Source organism: Parus major, chromosome 3, assembly GCF_001522545.3.
Source record: "Parus major isolate Abel chromosome 3, Parus_major1.1, whole genome shotgun sequence".
NCBI classification, from domain to species: Eukaryota; Metazoa; Chordata; class Aves; order Passeriformes; family Paridae; genus Parus; species Parus major.
In genome coordinates this window covers 46,051,696-46,066,300 of record NC_031770.1, presented here as the reverse complement: position 1 = coordinate 46,066,300, position 14,605 = coordinate 46,051,696, and the positions used below count along the sequence as shown (strand labels likewise).

The 14,605-nt window shown below is 35.5% G+C and overlaps 1 protein-coding gene across 1 annotated transcript in view; it reads right to left on the bottom strand.

The window, feature by feature from the left end:
- Positions 1–14,605, bottom strand: part of FMN2 (formin 2) — a 154,099-nt gene that overhangs the window by 14,330 nt on the left and 125,164 nt on the right. The window contains exon 17 of the mRNA XM_033512685.1: positions 3,751–3,900. Coding sequence (XP_033368576.1) covers positions 3,751–3,900 — 150 coding nt within the window. The remainder of the gene's footprint in view (positions 1–3,750; positions 3,901–14,605) is intronic.

The following is a 14,605-nucleotide window of genomic DNA, read 5'->3' as shown; positions in this document are numbered from 1 at the left end:
AAAAATATATTAGGGAAAATATGTCAGCTTTTCTAGTCTTTCTTGCTGATCAAGCACAAAATGCAGGCTATTCTGACAGTAAACCTTTCAAGAGTTTGCAAAGTCTGAATGAAAACGATAGGCTATGACTGACACATTATAAATATATTTAAAGGACAATGACAGCAATGCAACAACTGTAAAAACTCAAAACATGCCCCATTAAGTTTGATTATGGCTTTCCTTTGTTTTGTGGGCTTTTCTGCCTTTTTTTTTTATTTTATTTTTTTTCAAAGTTGCTTAATCAAAAAGAAGTAATATCTAAAAATTTTCACTTAAAAGGATATATATTTAGGATAGATATATCATCAGAAATGCCAATCTCCACAAAATATTATAGAAAACTTTATAAACAACCCAGTATCAATTTCTAATTAAATGATCTAGTTAGCCTTAAGTGCAGTGTGACCACAAAAAATAGTACTGCTCGGAAAGCCTCTTGGCAGACCTATGCTTTTACTGTAATTTTCAGGAGCATTTTTCTTTTTATTTCTACTGTATTTAAAAGTTTATCACGCATTATTTTCCCTACAGATAGTATTTTCCAGTTCTGCTTTACTTCAAGTGACAGAAGAGTGAAAGCAGTAGAAAACTTCGGAAAAATTAATTGCTTTTAACTTTGCACCATTTTTCTTTTCTCATCTTCTCATAAGAAAATACAAAGCCTGACACATAAATGTTTATCTTTTGCATATAAATGCCTGGCAAACCAATATGGAATTTGAAATGCCAAGTGAAAAGTGCTTAAAATAAGAACTGTCTGACTGCTTTCTTTAGAACATACATGCTTTAACCTATCAAAATACAGTATCACCTTTGGAAATACCATCTATGAAAATCCTTTGATTAAATTACTGTAAAGGAGTAAGACACGTATTTGCAGAGACTAAATAAGGAACAGCCTCTATTAGCAGTCCATATACTGGGATACAAAATATTCTAGAAAAACCCAAACCAACCACGGTTTGATAAAGATCAAACTAAACGAGAGAAGGTAATAAAGCTATACATTTTATAAATAATTATTGTAAATAAAGTATGTTTCATGAGGCAGAAACCAGGTTAATAGCTCACCAAGGTAGCGTACCACAGTCTTTGAAAAGTCTATCTGTATCTGTCCCTTGATTTTGCTGCCAATGAACAATTACAGAAAGTTTCTCTCACCATTAAAGTTTTAGCCTGCTCCTCAACTTTATCAGCAGAAAAAAAAATTTCAAGAACATTTCCCTAAGGGGAAAATCTACTTTCCTGAAATAATTACATATATTTCAGTGGCAATATGCAATTTTCAGATTTTTGTCCTAGAAATCTACCTACATATCTCTTGATCTAGCTGAGATTTTGAAAACCATAATGATGTACATTCTTACACCTCTGTGCAACATGTATTTTTCCATTGAGATTTTTCTCCTTTGACATCTCAATGCTTCTCAAGACACATTCATAGCACACAATCTTGTCTTTTATTGAGACAAATATGAAATCAAGAAAAAATGCCTAAAAGACAACTTCAGATATCAGGTTGAACTATGTTTGCAGACAAAGTATTTTCTATGCAGTGGCTTTGCTAAGACAGTTGTTTAATCAAAGAAGATTCTTAATTATCTGGAAAAATTGCATGTCTTACTTGATAAGCTGTTATTCGTACTGCCAATTTGGCCAAAATGTTCTAATTCCTAAAATGCAATGAAGAGAGCTTGACTTTGCCAGACCTGACACAGCAGCACTGTACCAAAGATCTCTCAAGAGTTGAGCACAACCAAGAAATCAAAGGTCCCCAAAGTCTAAACCCTACCTCACCTGAACAAAATAAATGGAGCACAAGATTTAAACGTGATGAGGCAAGTAAAAGTTAAAATTCAAACCAAAAATCTCCTTGTGATTTTCAGGATGTATTATTTTCAGTCTTAATCTCAGCGACTTCCTGGACTGAAGTTACACAGTCCTGTCCGCCAGGGAAAGACTCCCTCAACCCACCAGCGCCGAGTCTGGGTTTGAAAAACAATCTACCTGATGTTCTTCTAAGGCATCTCCCAGTTTCTTTTCCTACTGTAGGTCCTTCTGACTGCCTTTTCCCCTCCCTGTCACATCTTGCACCTGCAGCCATTTTGTAGCTCATACAAATTTGGTTCCTTTCAGGCTACAACCACCCTTGCCCTAGAAGGGACAAGCTGGCAGACAGCTTTCTTTCCTCTGCTGCTTCAACACATCCTCTTAGTACACACACACACTGAACTCAGAGAGCGTCAAATGATCGTATCTCAATCCCATTCTTCTCTTAAGCTTTAGATGTTTGAGGAGGAAGAAGTTTTGTGCTAATTTAGTTAACGTCTTTTAAGGAAAACTGTTTTGCAGTGAGAATTCTCTGGAGGGTTTTTGGTGTTTTAAAAGAAAAATAGCTTAGTATTTTGAAATAAAAGGACATTTTTCTTAAATCCTTTTCTATAAAATATACAAGACTAAATTAACCTCTACTAATTAGGCAGCTAAATCCCTGCAGAGGGAACCAAGATAATATTTAACTGTCAAATCAGTTTCAAAAAGATACACTTAATTACATAAAATTAACTCTATTACAGTGAGTAATATGGAATAGATCCCCAGAGATCTGCTGTACTGTGTTAACATTTGCACCATGCTCTTGCTATAGTAGCAGAATTCAGTTTTTTTCACTGTGAGACTTCCTGTTCCAAAATGTACCCACTTGCAGCAAATATATATGGTATACACAACACTGACTGTATAGGTGCCTCAGGAAAGTTTTCAGTAACTTCCTAAACCAGTAGTCAGATGCCTGTGACAATTACATAGGATAAGTACACTTGAAAAAAGGGGTTGTTCTTGTCAATTTACCTAATAGCAGGCTGAAGTCAATAATTTAATGAATTTAAAGCTTCAATCCCATCAATGTTTAGGCTCAGATGTAGCTTCAACTCAAGCTGCTAATAGTTGTAGGATTATATTACAATGCTTAGAATTTACATGTTTGCATTTGTTTAATTTTTACTTATAGGGCATTTATTACTTTTTAAATAACTGATTAATTCTTGGCATAATTTTTATAAACAAAGGATGACCACAGTGAAGTATCTGCATGCAGATGAGCACAAACTTCATAACTCTTCTAAACATGGACCAGACACCATGGCTGATTTTTCAAAGCCACTCATTTCTTTTTGCCATATTATACTACACTTGCTCTTGTGAACCCCAGAACCTGGGATGTGATTTGCAATATGATTCAGTCTGAGTGTTTGTTTTTTTTTTAACACAGGGTTAAATGACTTATTCCTGTTTTCCTTTTTCCCAACATCATCAAACGCATATTTACAATATGCCATGTCTTAATGCCTTGACCTTCTTTGACTAAATATGCAAATGAAAGTCTTTAATCAACTTTCAGGCCTAAAACTTGTCTTCCTTTCATTGGATTCATAGTAGCATAGCAGTTACATGCTCTGCCAAAAACACTGTTTAGGTAATGGACCCAAAAAACTTTAGCACAAACTGGTATTAAAATCCCATTCAAAAATTAGGATGACTGGGGGGTTGGGGGTGGGTGTCATGATCTGTTAGAAAAACAAAACCTGAGAAAACTCCAAAAGGCATTCAATAGGTTGTGTGCTAATGAAGTGTGGCTGACTGGTTTCTGTGCGACTGCTCCCAATAACATTCTTTGAGAAAAGCCTTTGAACAAACAAACAAATGTACCTTTCCTGAAGAATAAGTTTGTTTTCCTTCTTCCAGAAGTCTTTGAAGTCAGAACTGAATTCATGCCAAATACTGAAGAAAGAATGTGGGGACACCTCCTTCTCACCCATTTTTGGTTTCATACAGAAATAGGCTGTAGTTTCCAAAAAGCTGTCAAAGAAAGCAGAAATAGCAAATGCCTCAGTATCCACTGAAGTATTTTTTTTTCTCTTACTTGACACTGACATAGTATTTAATTATTCTTGGTAGCAGATCTTAAATAAAAGAATATAAAAATGTAACAGTTCTTAGCTCTTCATATACAAGTAGGTACACAATATAAGATGATTCTTCAGTAAAGTCAGGATCTGGGATTTATCACAGTTTCTAGTTTTGACCAAAGTATTTTCCACTTCAAAAGCCAAACTGAACACACTGTCCACAGCCCTGCAAATCCAGATATCCACACCCACCCATATACTGCTTTTCTGTTGTGTTTAAAGCTGTTTTCAAAACACACAGTCAAAGCTCATAAAGGACTGTAAATAAACTTCAGGTTCTGTTAGATCCGTGCTACAACACAATAGCTTAGGCTGAAGACTACACAGAAATGTTAAAACTCAAACCTGCATTGTACTAAACAAGAAATGATGCAACAGAAAACTTGGCCCAGGAACAGCTGTGCTAGAAAATAGGTGCCCATTGTGACTCTACCAGAACAATCCAGCAATCCCTCCTGAGCAAAGTGAGAGTAAAGCTGGTGTAGCAAACACATAAGCTACTCCTTAAGTAAAAGCTATTCCTGAAATGCAAAGGTCATACTTCACACACTGAGCGGGGAATGTAATGCAACTAAAATTTCATGTATTTCTGAGTTTGAATTGCTTCTAATTTATTTCAGGAATGTTACAGGAAGGTACAGAATAATTATTTTTAAAAATATTTGTTGATTAACTATTATTTCTTTTCTCTTTTTTTTCACTGTATATTTTGTAAATACTGGACATTTTAGAAATGTTTTCCTGAACTGAAGCTTAACATGCAAGCTACTGGGGAATTGCTTATTTTATGAAAAGTACAATAGAAAAATCTCACTTGAAGTATAATTGTAGTTGCTTTGCTCACTGATCTATTACTAATCATTGACTCCTATCATAGTGTTCTCTGAATCATACATCACAGTTTTAATCACTTCAATTATGGGGAAAAATCCAATTCCAGCTAATGAAGGAAATGTAATTTTAGTCACAGAAGTTATGTCTTCATTCATGGATTATGATGGTTAAAGTAACATACAAAAGATTCAACCATTCAGAAGGGTAACTCTCACAACTTCTGCAAGAAAACGTTTACCCTAATTCTCAAACCCGACTATCCCAGTTATACTGCCCAACCTGAAAAGTAAGGATCTACATATATTATCATATTGCTGAATAAAAAAAGCGTACATCTTAAAAATTTAACGTCAATTTACCAGCCAAATTTTACATCACATTTTTTCTCCTAAGTTGCAATTCATTTTTCCATCTGCTGGAGCAAAGTGAAGATGTTGAGTAATAAACAAAACCAAAAAAAACAAACCCATGACATTGGCACTCAAATGCTACCTTACCTGATCATATAATTTCATCAGCTCTCTCAGTCTATCATGGCATTCTGATCTGTAACTCACTGTTTGGTCAATAAATGCCTTTTTTTTTTGGCTGGGTTCTGTTGTGGATTTGGTTGTTTGTTTGTTTGGTTTTTTAAAATTATTTATTAATGATTAATACTACTGATTAAAATATTCCATTTTACTTATTTGTACTTTTCCCAGTTTTATACTGGGCAAGATATTTATCATCTATCCTCTGATCCCACAGACTCATTCAAAAAGAATATACCTGACATTGCAGTCAGCTGCACTGTTTTAAACTTTTCCCTATTGTCACATATTTTCAACATTTTGCAAGACTGCAAATGTTATCAGGGAAGTATTTTTTTCTCCCAGTCTCTTCCCTCAGACTTACAGCTCTGCAGCTGCTAGTGGGGACGTCATATCAAAGGCTCATTTGAATTTTCAGAATAAACTGAAAATATTTTCAAAGGAATGTGAGAAATAAAGAACAAGAGAAAAATCTTGAGGCGTCAGCTGAGTCAATGACTTATTTTTTAAGAAGATCTTTGAATGAAGTCCATTAATGATTTACAAAACAGAGAAAGACAGAATTTCATATAAGAAACCTTGTTTTGAGAAATGTGTCCTCAAAACATTTGCAAATGACAATGATGAGAGAAAAGAATTTGACAGTGAATGGCCATCCCAAGTAATGCTTTATGAGCATATGAGATTATGACCTAGAATTCCTTCACAGGAAAACATTCCAAGAAACCGGAAGCCAAACAAAATGAAATTCAAACTGTATAAGAGAATGCTCAATTTAAAAAAAAAAAAAGAAAAAGGAAAAGATAAACAGTGCTAACATCTATTAGAGATGCAGAGACTTCCACTGCTCTTCAATTATTCCAGCTATCCTCTGAGAGCAGGAGGCAATAACCAGTGTTTTTTCTCTGGTGGCTGAAAACCTCTCTGAGGCCTACTTGTATGACCATTGCAAACTTACAGATTCATACAGCTGTATCTAACAGCTGTAACTTAATTACCAGGTTTATAGAAAGAAGAGAAATGCTCATACAGGTTGCTTGACTCCCTAGCAGTTGGTTTGGGAGGTAAGGAAAATTAGCTGTCTGTGAAATGTGAAACAGCAGCAGCATAGGAGGTTGTCATTGTTAGTATGTCACACCTTTCTATTGCCCTGTAACAATGCACAAGACATCAGCTGCAACACAATAATACTTCAGGACACAAATCTCCACAAATCAAATCTTTCTTTCTATACATACAGATCAAACAGTCAAGACAGTTGGCATATTTTTTCCAACCAGAGAGGCCTACCCTTCTTTAGCATTAAAATCCTTCAGAGTTCATTCAGAAGACATATGGAAACCTGCTTGCTATACATTTGATGCTGTCATTTTTATAGTACAAGACAAAATGGCATAATTCACTAATTCACACATGAAAGACAAAGCAAATAAAGCCAAGCCAAATGCATCAAATAATAATACATGGACAGCAATAAATCCTCTCTGTTACCATGGTCTTTAAATATCTGATTTGGAAATATTTACATATGTCAAACTAGACATATCTCAAGGCTAATTCCAGGAGGGAACATGCATTTTAAATACAAAGAGAAATTTGGATGACATCGCCATAGCCCCAAGACTAGATACGATCCTTTCAGACTTCAGCCAGGCAGTAAATATCATAAATACCTCTGGTGCTTTTCTCTGGGACAAGCCATTCAAATTTTCCTGTTCATTCTTTTGAAGATTTTGAAACAAAATATCTGCAAATACCATTGTTACTATTTCTAACTGTGCATCGCATAGACATTTTGACTCAAGTAAAGGACTAGCTATCAAAAGCCTTTTCTTCCTATACTAAAATTAATTTCTGCATCATAAAACCTTGGGAAACTCATCTGACCTGTTTGAATTTCATTTCACCTATCAGCAAAATTAAAAATTCATTTTGAAACTTTACTCAAGTGAAAAGGTTCATACTTATCCGTACTCTTTCTGAGAGTCTTAGAGGAAAAAAAATGTGCATTATAGAAGATCTTTGAGTCATGGAAGAGGGAAAGAAGGGCATGAAACTCAATTTAAGGGATTAAAAGAGGTAAAGGATGTCACTGCCTTTGCTTGTAACAGCCTGACTTTTCAAGCATAGTTAAAAATAAGACAGTGATGTTCACACTGCCGTCTTACCCTGATATGGCAAAACCCAGAAATCTTTAAACAGGTTTCAGACTGGGTTTCATATCCCTCATGCTGGCCCTGAAGGAGAATGAAACATCATCTTTCTCAAAACAATGGAAGACTTGCTCATCTCTGACAAGTAAGGAAGGAAATAACATCCGGATAGATGGTTAGTTCCTCTTCTTCCTTTCTGGTTTTCTAATGTTTTTGGTTCAAGTGTTTGGGTAATTCAGAAAAATTATTTCAGACTGATGTCTTAACTCACTGCCTATTCAAATGTGGAAATTTGATGAATGAATCACTGGACTTTTATGTGTGCTCCCTTGAGTACAACTACAAGTCTATGAAAGTGATTTTTCTATTTGGAAGGAAGAAAGGAATGGATGTACTAACAGCCAAACCAAATTTAATCACATGAAAAAGTAAAGAAGCTATTCACATTGCAGATGGCTCATTGACAGCAATACTGGCTAATAGATTTGATCCATTAGGAATTTCTAAGATCTATAGATTATTCAGCCTTTTCCCCATTCCATTCTGAACGCAGCTAGCAAAAAGTTGCAGACAATAATTCCAATTCAAGCCTGCTGTCTGGGATGCATTGGCTGGCTTACAGATAAGTACAAAAGCAAATCAACAATACTAAGACAGCAGCAGTTTCATCTCAGCATTATTTATCAGGCTTCCTTGGCCAAACAAATAGCAAAGTAACCATAGGTACAGACACGCCCTGGTTGACCTTTCTGAGAGAAGTTGAGCACACTCATAAACACACATGTATCTGGTTTTCCCATGCAGCAAACTAAATTGCCTGCAAGGGTAAAGATTTACTCCAATGTGGATTTAAAAGTAGAAATAAGTGTTCCTATTCTGCACTGTTTAACAGACTACATATTTTGGTTGAAGTTTGAACATGGATATTCTTTTCTATTTTGGCTTCATAAATCTCTAAGCATCATTATGTACATAAATGATTAAGGACAGCTAATGTAAATGGTGTAATCTGTTACTTCTGTGAAGTAGCTGTGTTTCAGAAGCAGTTCCAAATCAGGCTGAAACTACTAAAGTACCCTTTAGTTCAGTTAAACTCATAAATAAAATTTAGAACTAAGCACATTCCATGAGAAGAAAGAAAGTAAAAGGGAAAGAAAAGACTATTTGTGCCTTCTACTACTTTAAATCTGATATGAGTCTTATTGTAAGCCAAACTGAGTTGATGGGCATGTAAGCCTGTTCACAGTGTTGATCCTGAATTGTTAACTACATACAGAAGGTGAGTACAATATACAGGTAAGAGTATTTGCTTCCTGGATGATAATAATGCGAATCATCATATTAGTATTTGGTTCGTTTTATAAAGAGGCCAAGGCTTTGTATCTATTTTCTGAGTGTATTCAACATCTGAAAGCAAGAGTTAATCTTCAGACAGAATACCAACCAGTTCAATATGGTCACACAAAATTATGTACAATAAAAGAGTACCAGCATCCTGATGATTGAGATAGCACAAGACTGTTAGGAAACTTTATATGCACAGCATTCTATGAAGGCTGTAATTTTCTATTGATATATTTTGTTGGAGGTTCTTCTCTGCACTATAACTTTACATCACTTCCTTCACATTTTCTTTGCTTTTTAAACAAAGTATAATTTCTTGCCATCAGTCCTGTCTCTTGTTCTGCATAATTATAAGTGAAAATATGTAAAAAAATAAGTATAGGTTCATTCAAGATATCTAGTACCTAAATGCTGCTAAGAAATTTTTTGTCCTTTTATTTCCCCCCTTTTATAAAGGAAGAAAAGTAACTTTCTTATATTAAAAAGAAAGTTGAGATAATATGCCAGTTCAAATTAGCTGCCAGAATCATTAATCTCTTCTTTCATTTGCCAATTTATATTGTGTAACTACGTATTTTGTAATATTGTTCCTTAGAAAACAAAGGTCTCAAGAGATTTTTCCATCCCTCTAAAAAAAAAAAACCTGCCAAACATTTGCAATGTTTTGAATCCTAAGTCATCTCCCTCATGCCTGGTCCCTTGCCTCCTATAAACTCATATTAAACAGAAACACTTTTTATTGCTTTGACCATATGAAAATTAGCAGCTTCAATAACAGCAAAAAAAATCCCTCTACCTTTGAAGCACTATTTTTTTTCTTCCCAACAAAAGCACAACAAAAAGCATCCAATACTAAGAACAGAAAATCATGTTTTGACAGGCTGGTCTGTCTTGTTCATGAGAATTTTAACAGCCTCCCCCCCACTCCTAGGACTGCTTTACAACTTTAACGATCATCTACAATAATCAATATTATCAATTGTACGTAATTGTTAGCATCACAAATGCAGAACCTTCCATATTTTATGCTGATGGCAGCAGACCCTGTAACTGAATGCTGTTACAAAGTACAGAGCATATGCTGTGACACAGACTGCTACATTCAGTGGATATTACGATTATAGCTTTGGACTTTAATAATTTGGGAAAAATAAAATTTTAGGAAGACTGATGATGTCATGGTATTAACAGCTGATGCACCCTTCACATATCAAATTGCCATTTCAACCTCAATTTAAACTGTTATTCCGGACACTTCTATTTACTTAATTCAATGGGAAAGTATTTCTTATTCCTGTCTTTCAGGAACAAAGTGCCTCTTAACAGCAGGTTGCAAACCAGCAGAATAAAAGGGCCATAACTAAATTAAATTATACTTTTGTTGAAAGGAGAATGTGAGCACTGAGAATTTCAAAATCTTTATTTTAGAAAATACATTTATCAGCTCCAGATTAAGGTATATTGTATGGGTATGATGAAATTTGCCTAATCAATCCTTGTTGCTAATATCTTCTGTAAACATTAGGCTACCGGAGATCACAGTTAACACTACATTTAAAAAGCATTCTGCAAGGACTTCCCTCACTGGTTTAATTATTTTTAAATTTGTATCTTTATTCTCATTTATCTCTAAAACAATAGGCTACAACCTGGTCCCTCTATGTGTTTGGGTTGACTCTGGTTTTTTTTTTTTTTTTGCATTATTCTGATGTACACAAGTGCTCTACTGATAAAACAATATCATCTTTTATCCAAGGTGGCATAGGATTAGGAGCTAAATTTTATAAGGAGAGATCTATCCTGGCAAATGGAACCTTTCTGGTGACAAAAAAAATGCTGTACTGAAAAAGCCATTCTGCATATACTGAGTCAATTCCAGCCATTTGAAAACTGAAGGTCAGGAAATGTAGGTTAAAGGTATTTATAAAGCTACCTTCGTTATACCATGTACAAAGCATTTGTCAGCTACATCTCACCCAGCAACTGGGGTTTATGTGAACCTATATTCTGCTGTGAATATTTAAAGGTCATATTTCCATTCAAGAATATTATTCAAAATAAAAAATGGAGATAATACATTAAAACACAACTTTGTGTCTTTTATTTTGCCTCTACCAGGCTACTCCAACAAAACACATTTTAAAAAATCAAGCATTATTTAGCGCTACTCTTCAAATGCATTTTTAAGTTGCATGTGCTTTTCCCCATGTAATTTTAAAATGGTAATTTTAAATCAGTTCAAACTTCCTCCCAAAACCTTGGCTTGAGGTAGTTAAAGTTCTCTAGATCCTTCTAGCATTGGTGTTGGCTGCAACCCACTGTTACCTGAATACTTTGCATAAATGTATAGGCTCTGTATCTTGGACTTAAATGTTTTTAATTCATGTTAGTGTGGATATCATGCCCACGCCTGCCAGCTAAGCTGAGACACATGGCTAGCTCTGTGCTAAGCTAGACACAGGCAATATGAGCATGTGTAAAACAATACCATGTAATTTTGTGCACTGCAGAGTCAGGCCCAGTAACATAACCAAGAGAAAACTATTTTTCTCTCTTAAAAAGACAAACATGGGAGCTTCAAACATATTAAATAACCCTTGGCTGGCTGAACTTGAAGAAATAATAAGGTGCTGTTAGACAGAGAATACAGCAGTAGAGTGGATTTCAGCAGGGGTCTGACACAAAAGCTGCTGGCCTCAGTGCTGTAAGAAACAGCTAAAAGCCTCATGTGAAAGCCCAATTTGACTTCAGATCTTTCTGTTAACACTCCTCATGTTCACTAGAGGCCTTCTGAGCAACTACTGTTACTTAAAGAGGTCATAATTATGGAAGTAGTGCAGAGCTGTTGTGCACTAAAGACTGTGTTAAAAGCTTATTATGGTTTTTCAATTTATTGATTGCAGCCTCAGCCTTGTAATCTGCCTGCTTCCATGATGTGCCTCACTTTTATAACTGAAATTCATGAACAAGCAAGGTCAGGGTTATCTAAGAAAATAATAACAGTTATATAATGGAATAATATTTTTTTCTTAAATCTAGAGCAGATTATTTGGAAACCACACATGCTTTAAAAAATTTCAGGTACACGTAAGATTAACTCATCTCTAAGAGTATAATTCAGCATAGACTAAATTTTATATATGTGCATTGAAAAAAATACACTCTAAATATAGCAAGTGAAATGAGCGTACAGGGTTTTTCTCAGCATAATAATTTCTGTTTTGGTGCTCATGTCAAACTCAGGTTTCAGTTTCTGTCCTTTGAAATTTTATTCTTTATAGGATAAAATTGCTTTTACTCTTTATAGAATGAAAATGGCCTGAAATATCTGGGTATTATAAAACATCCTAGCATTTTAATGGTCTTTTGATGCAGTTTCACCTTAACCCTTTGTGGTTGCTCTGGAGAGCATTCTTACTTAATTCAGCATGCAGGAGCTTAACATGCATCCACTCATATCATCATGGCCAACAGAACTATGAATAGCAGAAATCGATCCTTTGCTGAAAACAGAACTGTTCATGAGGGCTTTCATGTTCCTAGAGTCAATGATGACAAAATCCCATTAAAGGAAATTGAAAGACTTAAAAATCTGTCTTGATGAACTGTCAGGTTGGAAAGGTCATTATTTGCATTTTTCAAATGTTAAGCACTTAAGATTCAAGTCTTAAGTTATCCCAATATATTCTTTTCATAGAAGTGAAAGAACCTTTGTGTAGATGAGTACAGAAAATGGGCAGCATTTTCTATAAGGACTGTCTAAATGAAAAGGTGGCAGCCACTGGAACGAACAGAAATATTGTGTTAAACAACCATATCAACTCTGGATTTGTGAATTATCAGTATTCACACATCCAAGCAAAGCTAGACAAACCATATTCCTTTGGCCTAAGAACACTGTCTCATGTCTGGAGGAGCTGCTCCCCTCCCTTCCAAGTAGGCTTTGTGGTGTTTCTGGTCTGGGATGACCACACCCTAACTGTTTTCTTTAGGGTGAAGCAGGAAGTTTTACCCCCTCCACAGACTGATTAAGGCAGAACAATCTTTCAGACAGCAGCTGAGAAAAGAAGCGTGTGAGGTTATCTCATGAGAAGCCCTCATTTAAGATATAGCGCAGAAGGGATCTGACACAGTAAAGCTGTTTCTGAACTAGCTCGTCAAAGCAGTCAAGAAACAAGGCAAGGAGGCTGAGGAACAAACCAAGGAAGAGCAAAGAGTCAATGCTTTTTTTTTCTCTAGTCACCTAATCTCCATAGATGAGAAGCACAGTGGAGTTTCAGCAGTAGGCTGAAGCAATCCCTATATCGTGGATCGGCTTGTGGATGGCAGCCTTCCATCAGCTGGAAATTGTTATGGAAGGAATGACCTATATTGTAGAGATTATTACTGGATAGTTCCCAGATGACTTAATACAGCACTTGTGACCTAATTAAATCCCATCCCTGACGTTCTGCTTTTCCATTTGCATATACATGAGAACAGCAACATAATATTGTAATACTTAAAGTAAATTGTAACATTCAGCAAGGAAGAGAGGAACGACTCCAGTGGCAAATCAGAATAAGAGAGTAAAAGAGATGCATTATCCACATTTAAGTCACAGTCCTTGCAAATGCAAACGCTGACTATGAAGGCCTTAGGAGCCAATCTAACCAAACAGCCCAGGTAGACAACATGATGAAAGAGAAGTCCTGCTGAACATAATCAGAAGCTGATGCACAAGGGAGAGGCACTGGAGCTAATCACGCATACATACACGCACACGAGCGTTTTACTTCAGCTGCAACAGCTCAAGAGGAATATATTGAATTTTTGAGGGCTACTCAGTGAAACCACTTGCTGAACATAAACTGGAAGCCAAAAAATATGTGACACATTGAAAGACTTTAATTCACCCATTTTTTCCCCACTAGTTTTATTATCTACATGATTCATCTCTTCTCTTTTTTTAAATCCTCAGCCTGATGCCATAGCATTAGTTTTGGGTTGATCAGACCCAAATTATTTTAACTATATTGTTATCAGGGTGTTTGCTGTATTGTTATCAATGCTATTTAGCCATGTAACTGTAGTTGCACCTCAAGCTAACATCCTTTCTCTTTTACTCTAAGATCTAAGGATAAGCCCTTTATATAAACTTTAGAATAAGTTGCATAAAAATCAGTTTACGTTGCAGAATATTAAATCTCTGAATTGTACCCCTGTCTGTTAGGAGCTGTATTACCATTTGCCCATACAAGCACCAAATGCCATTAAATGCAGACTAATTCCAAACAAATAAAATTATTTTTCAAAGCAAGTAGGCCAACATCTTTAAAAGAAAAGATAATGCTCTTACAGGCAAAAATCAATAATCTAAATGATTAAGGATTGTGTCACTTTGCAGATGTTTTCAGAAAAGGACAGGGACTTCATCTTCCAGGATAAGACCAATTACCCATATTTTAGAAGAGACTTTCTGACATAACTAAACTGCTGGCTAAGTTTCCATTACTGCATATCTACTGGTCCTGATATTTTGTCAGAGACAGGATACTAAACTAGAATGATCCAAACTGTTTAACAGTCTGTAAGCTTCTTCTATACACATTTCCTCTGCTCAGCAAGTATTTACTTTTTGCTGATCCAACTAATGTATACCTAGGGTCTGAAATGTATTACCCTTAGCAATTCCAGCCTACATGCTGGGAGCCACACAGCGAGAAATAGACATAACAGTGAAGCAACCAACAAT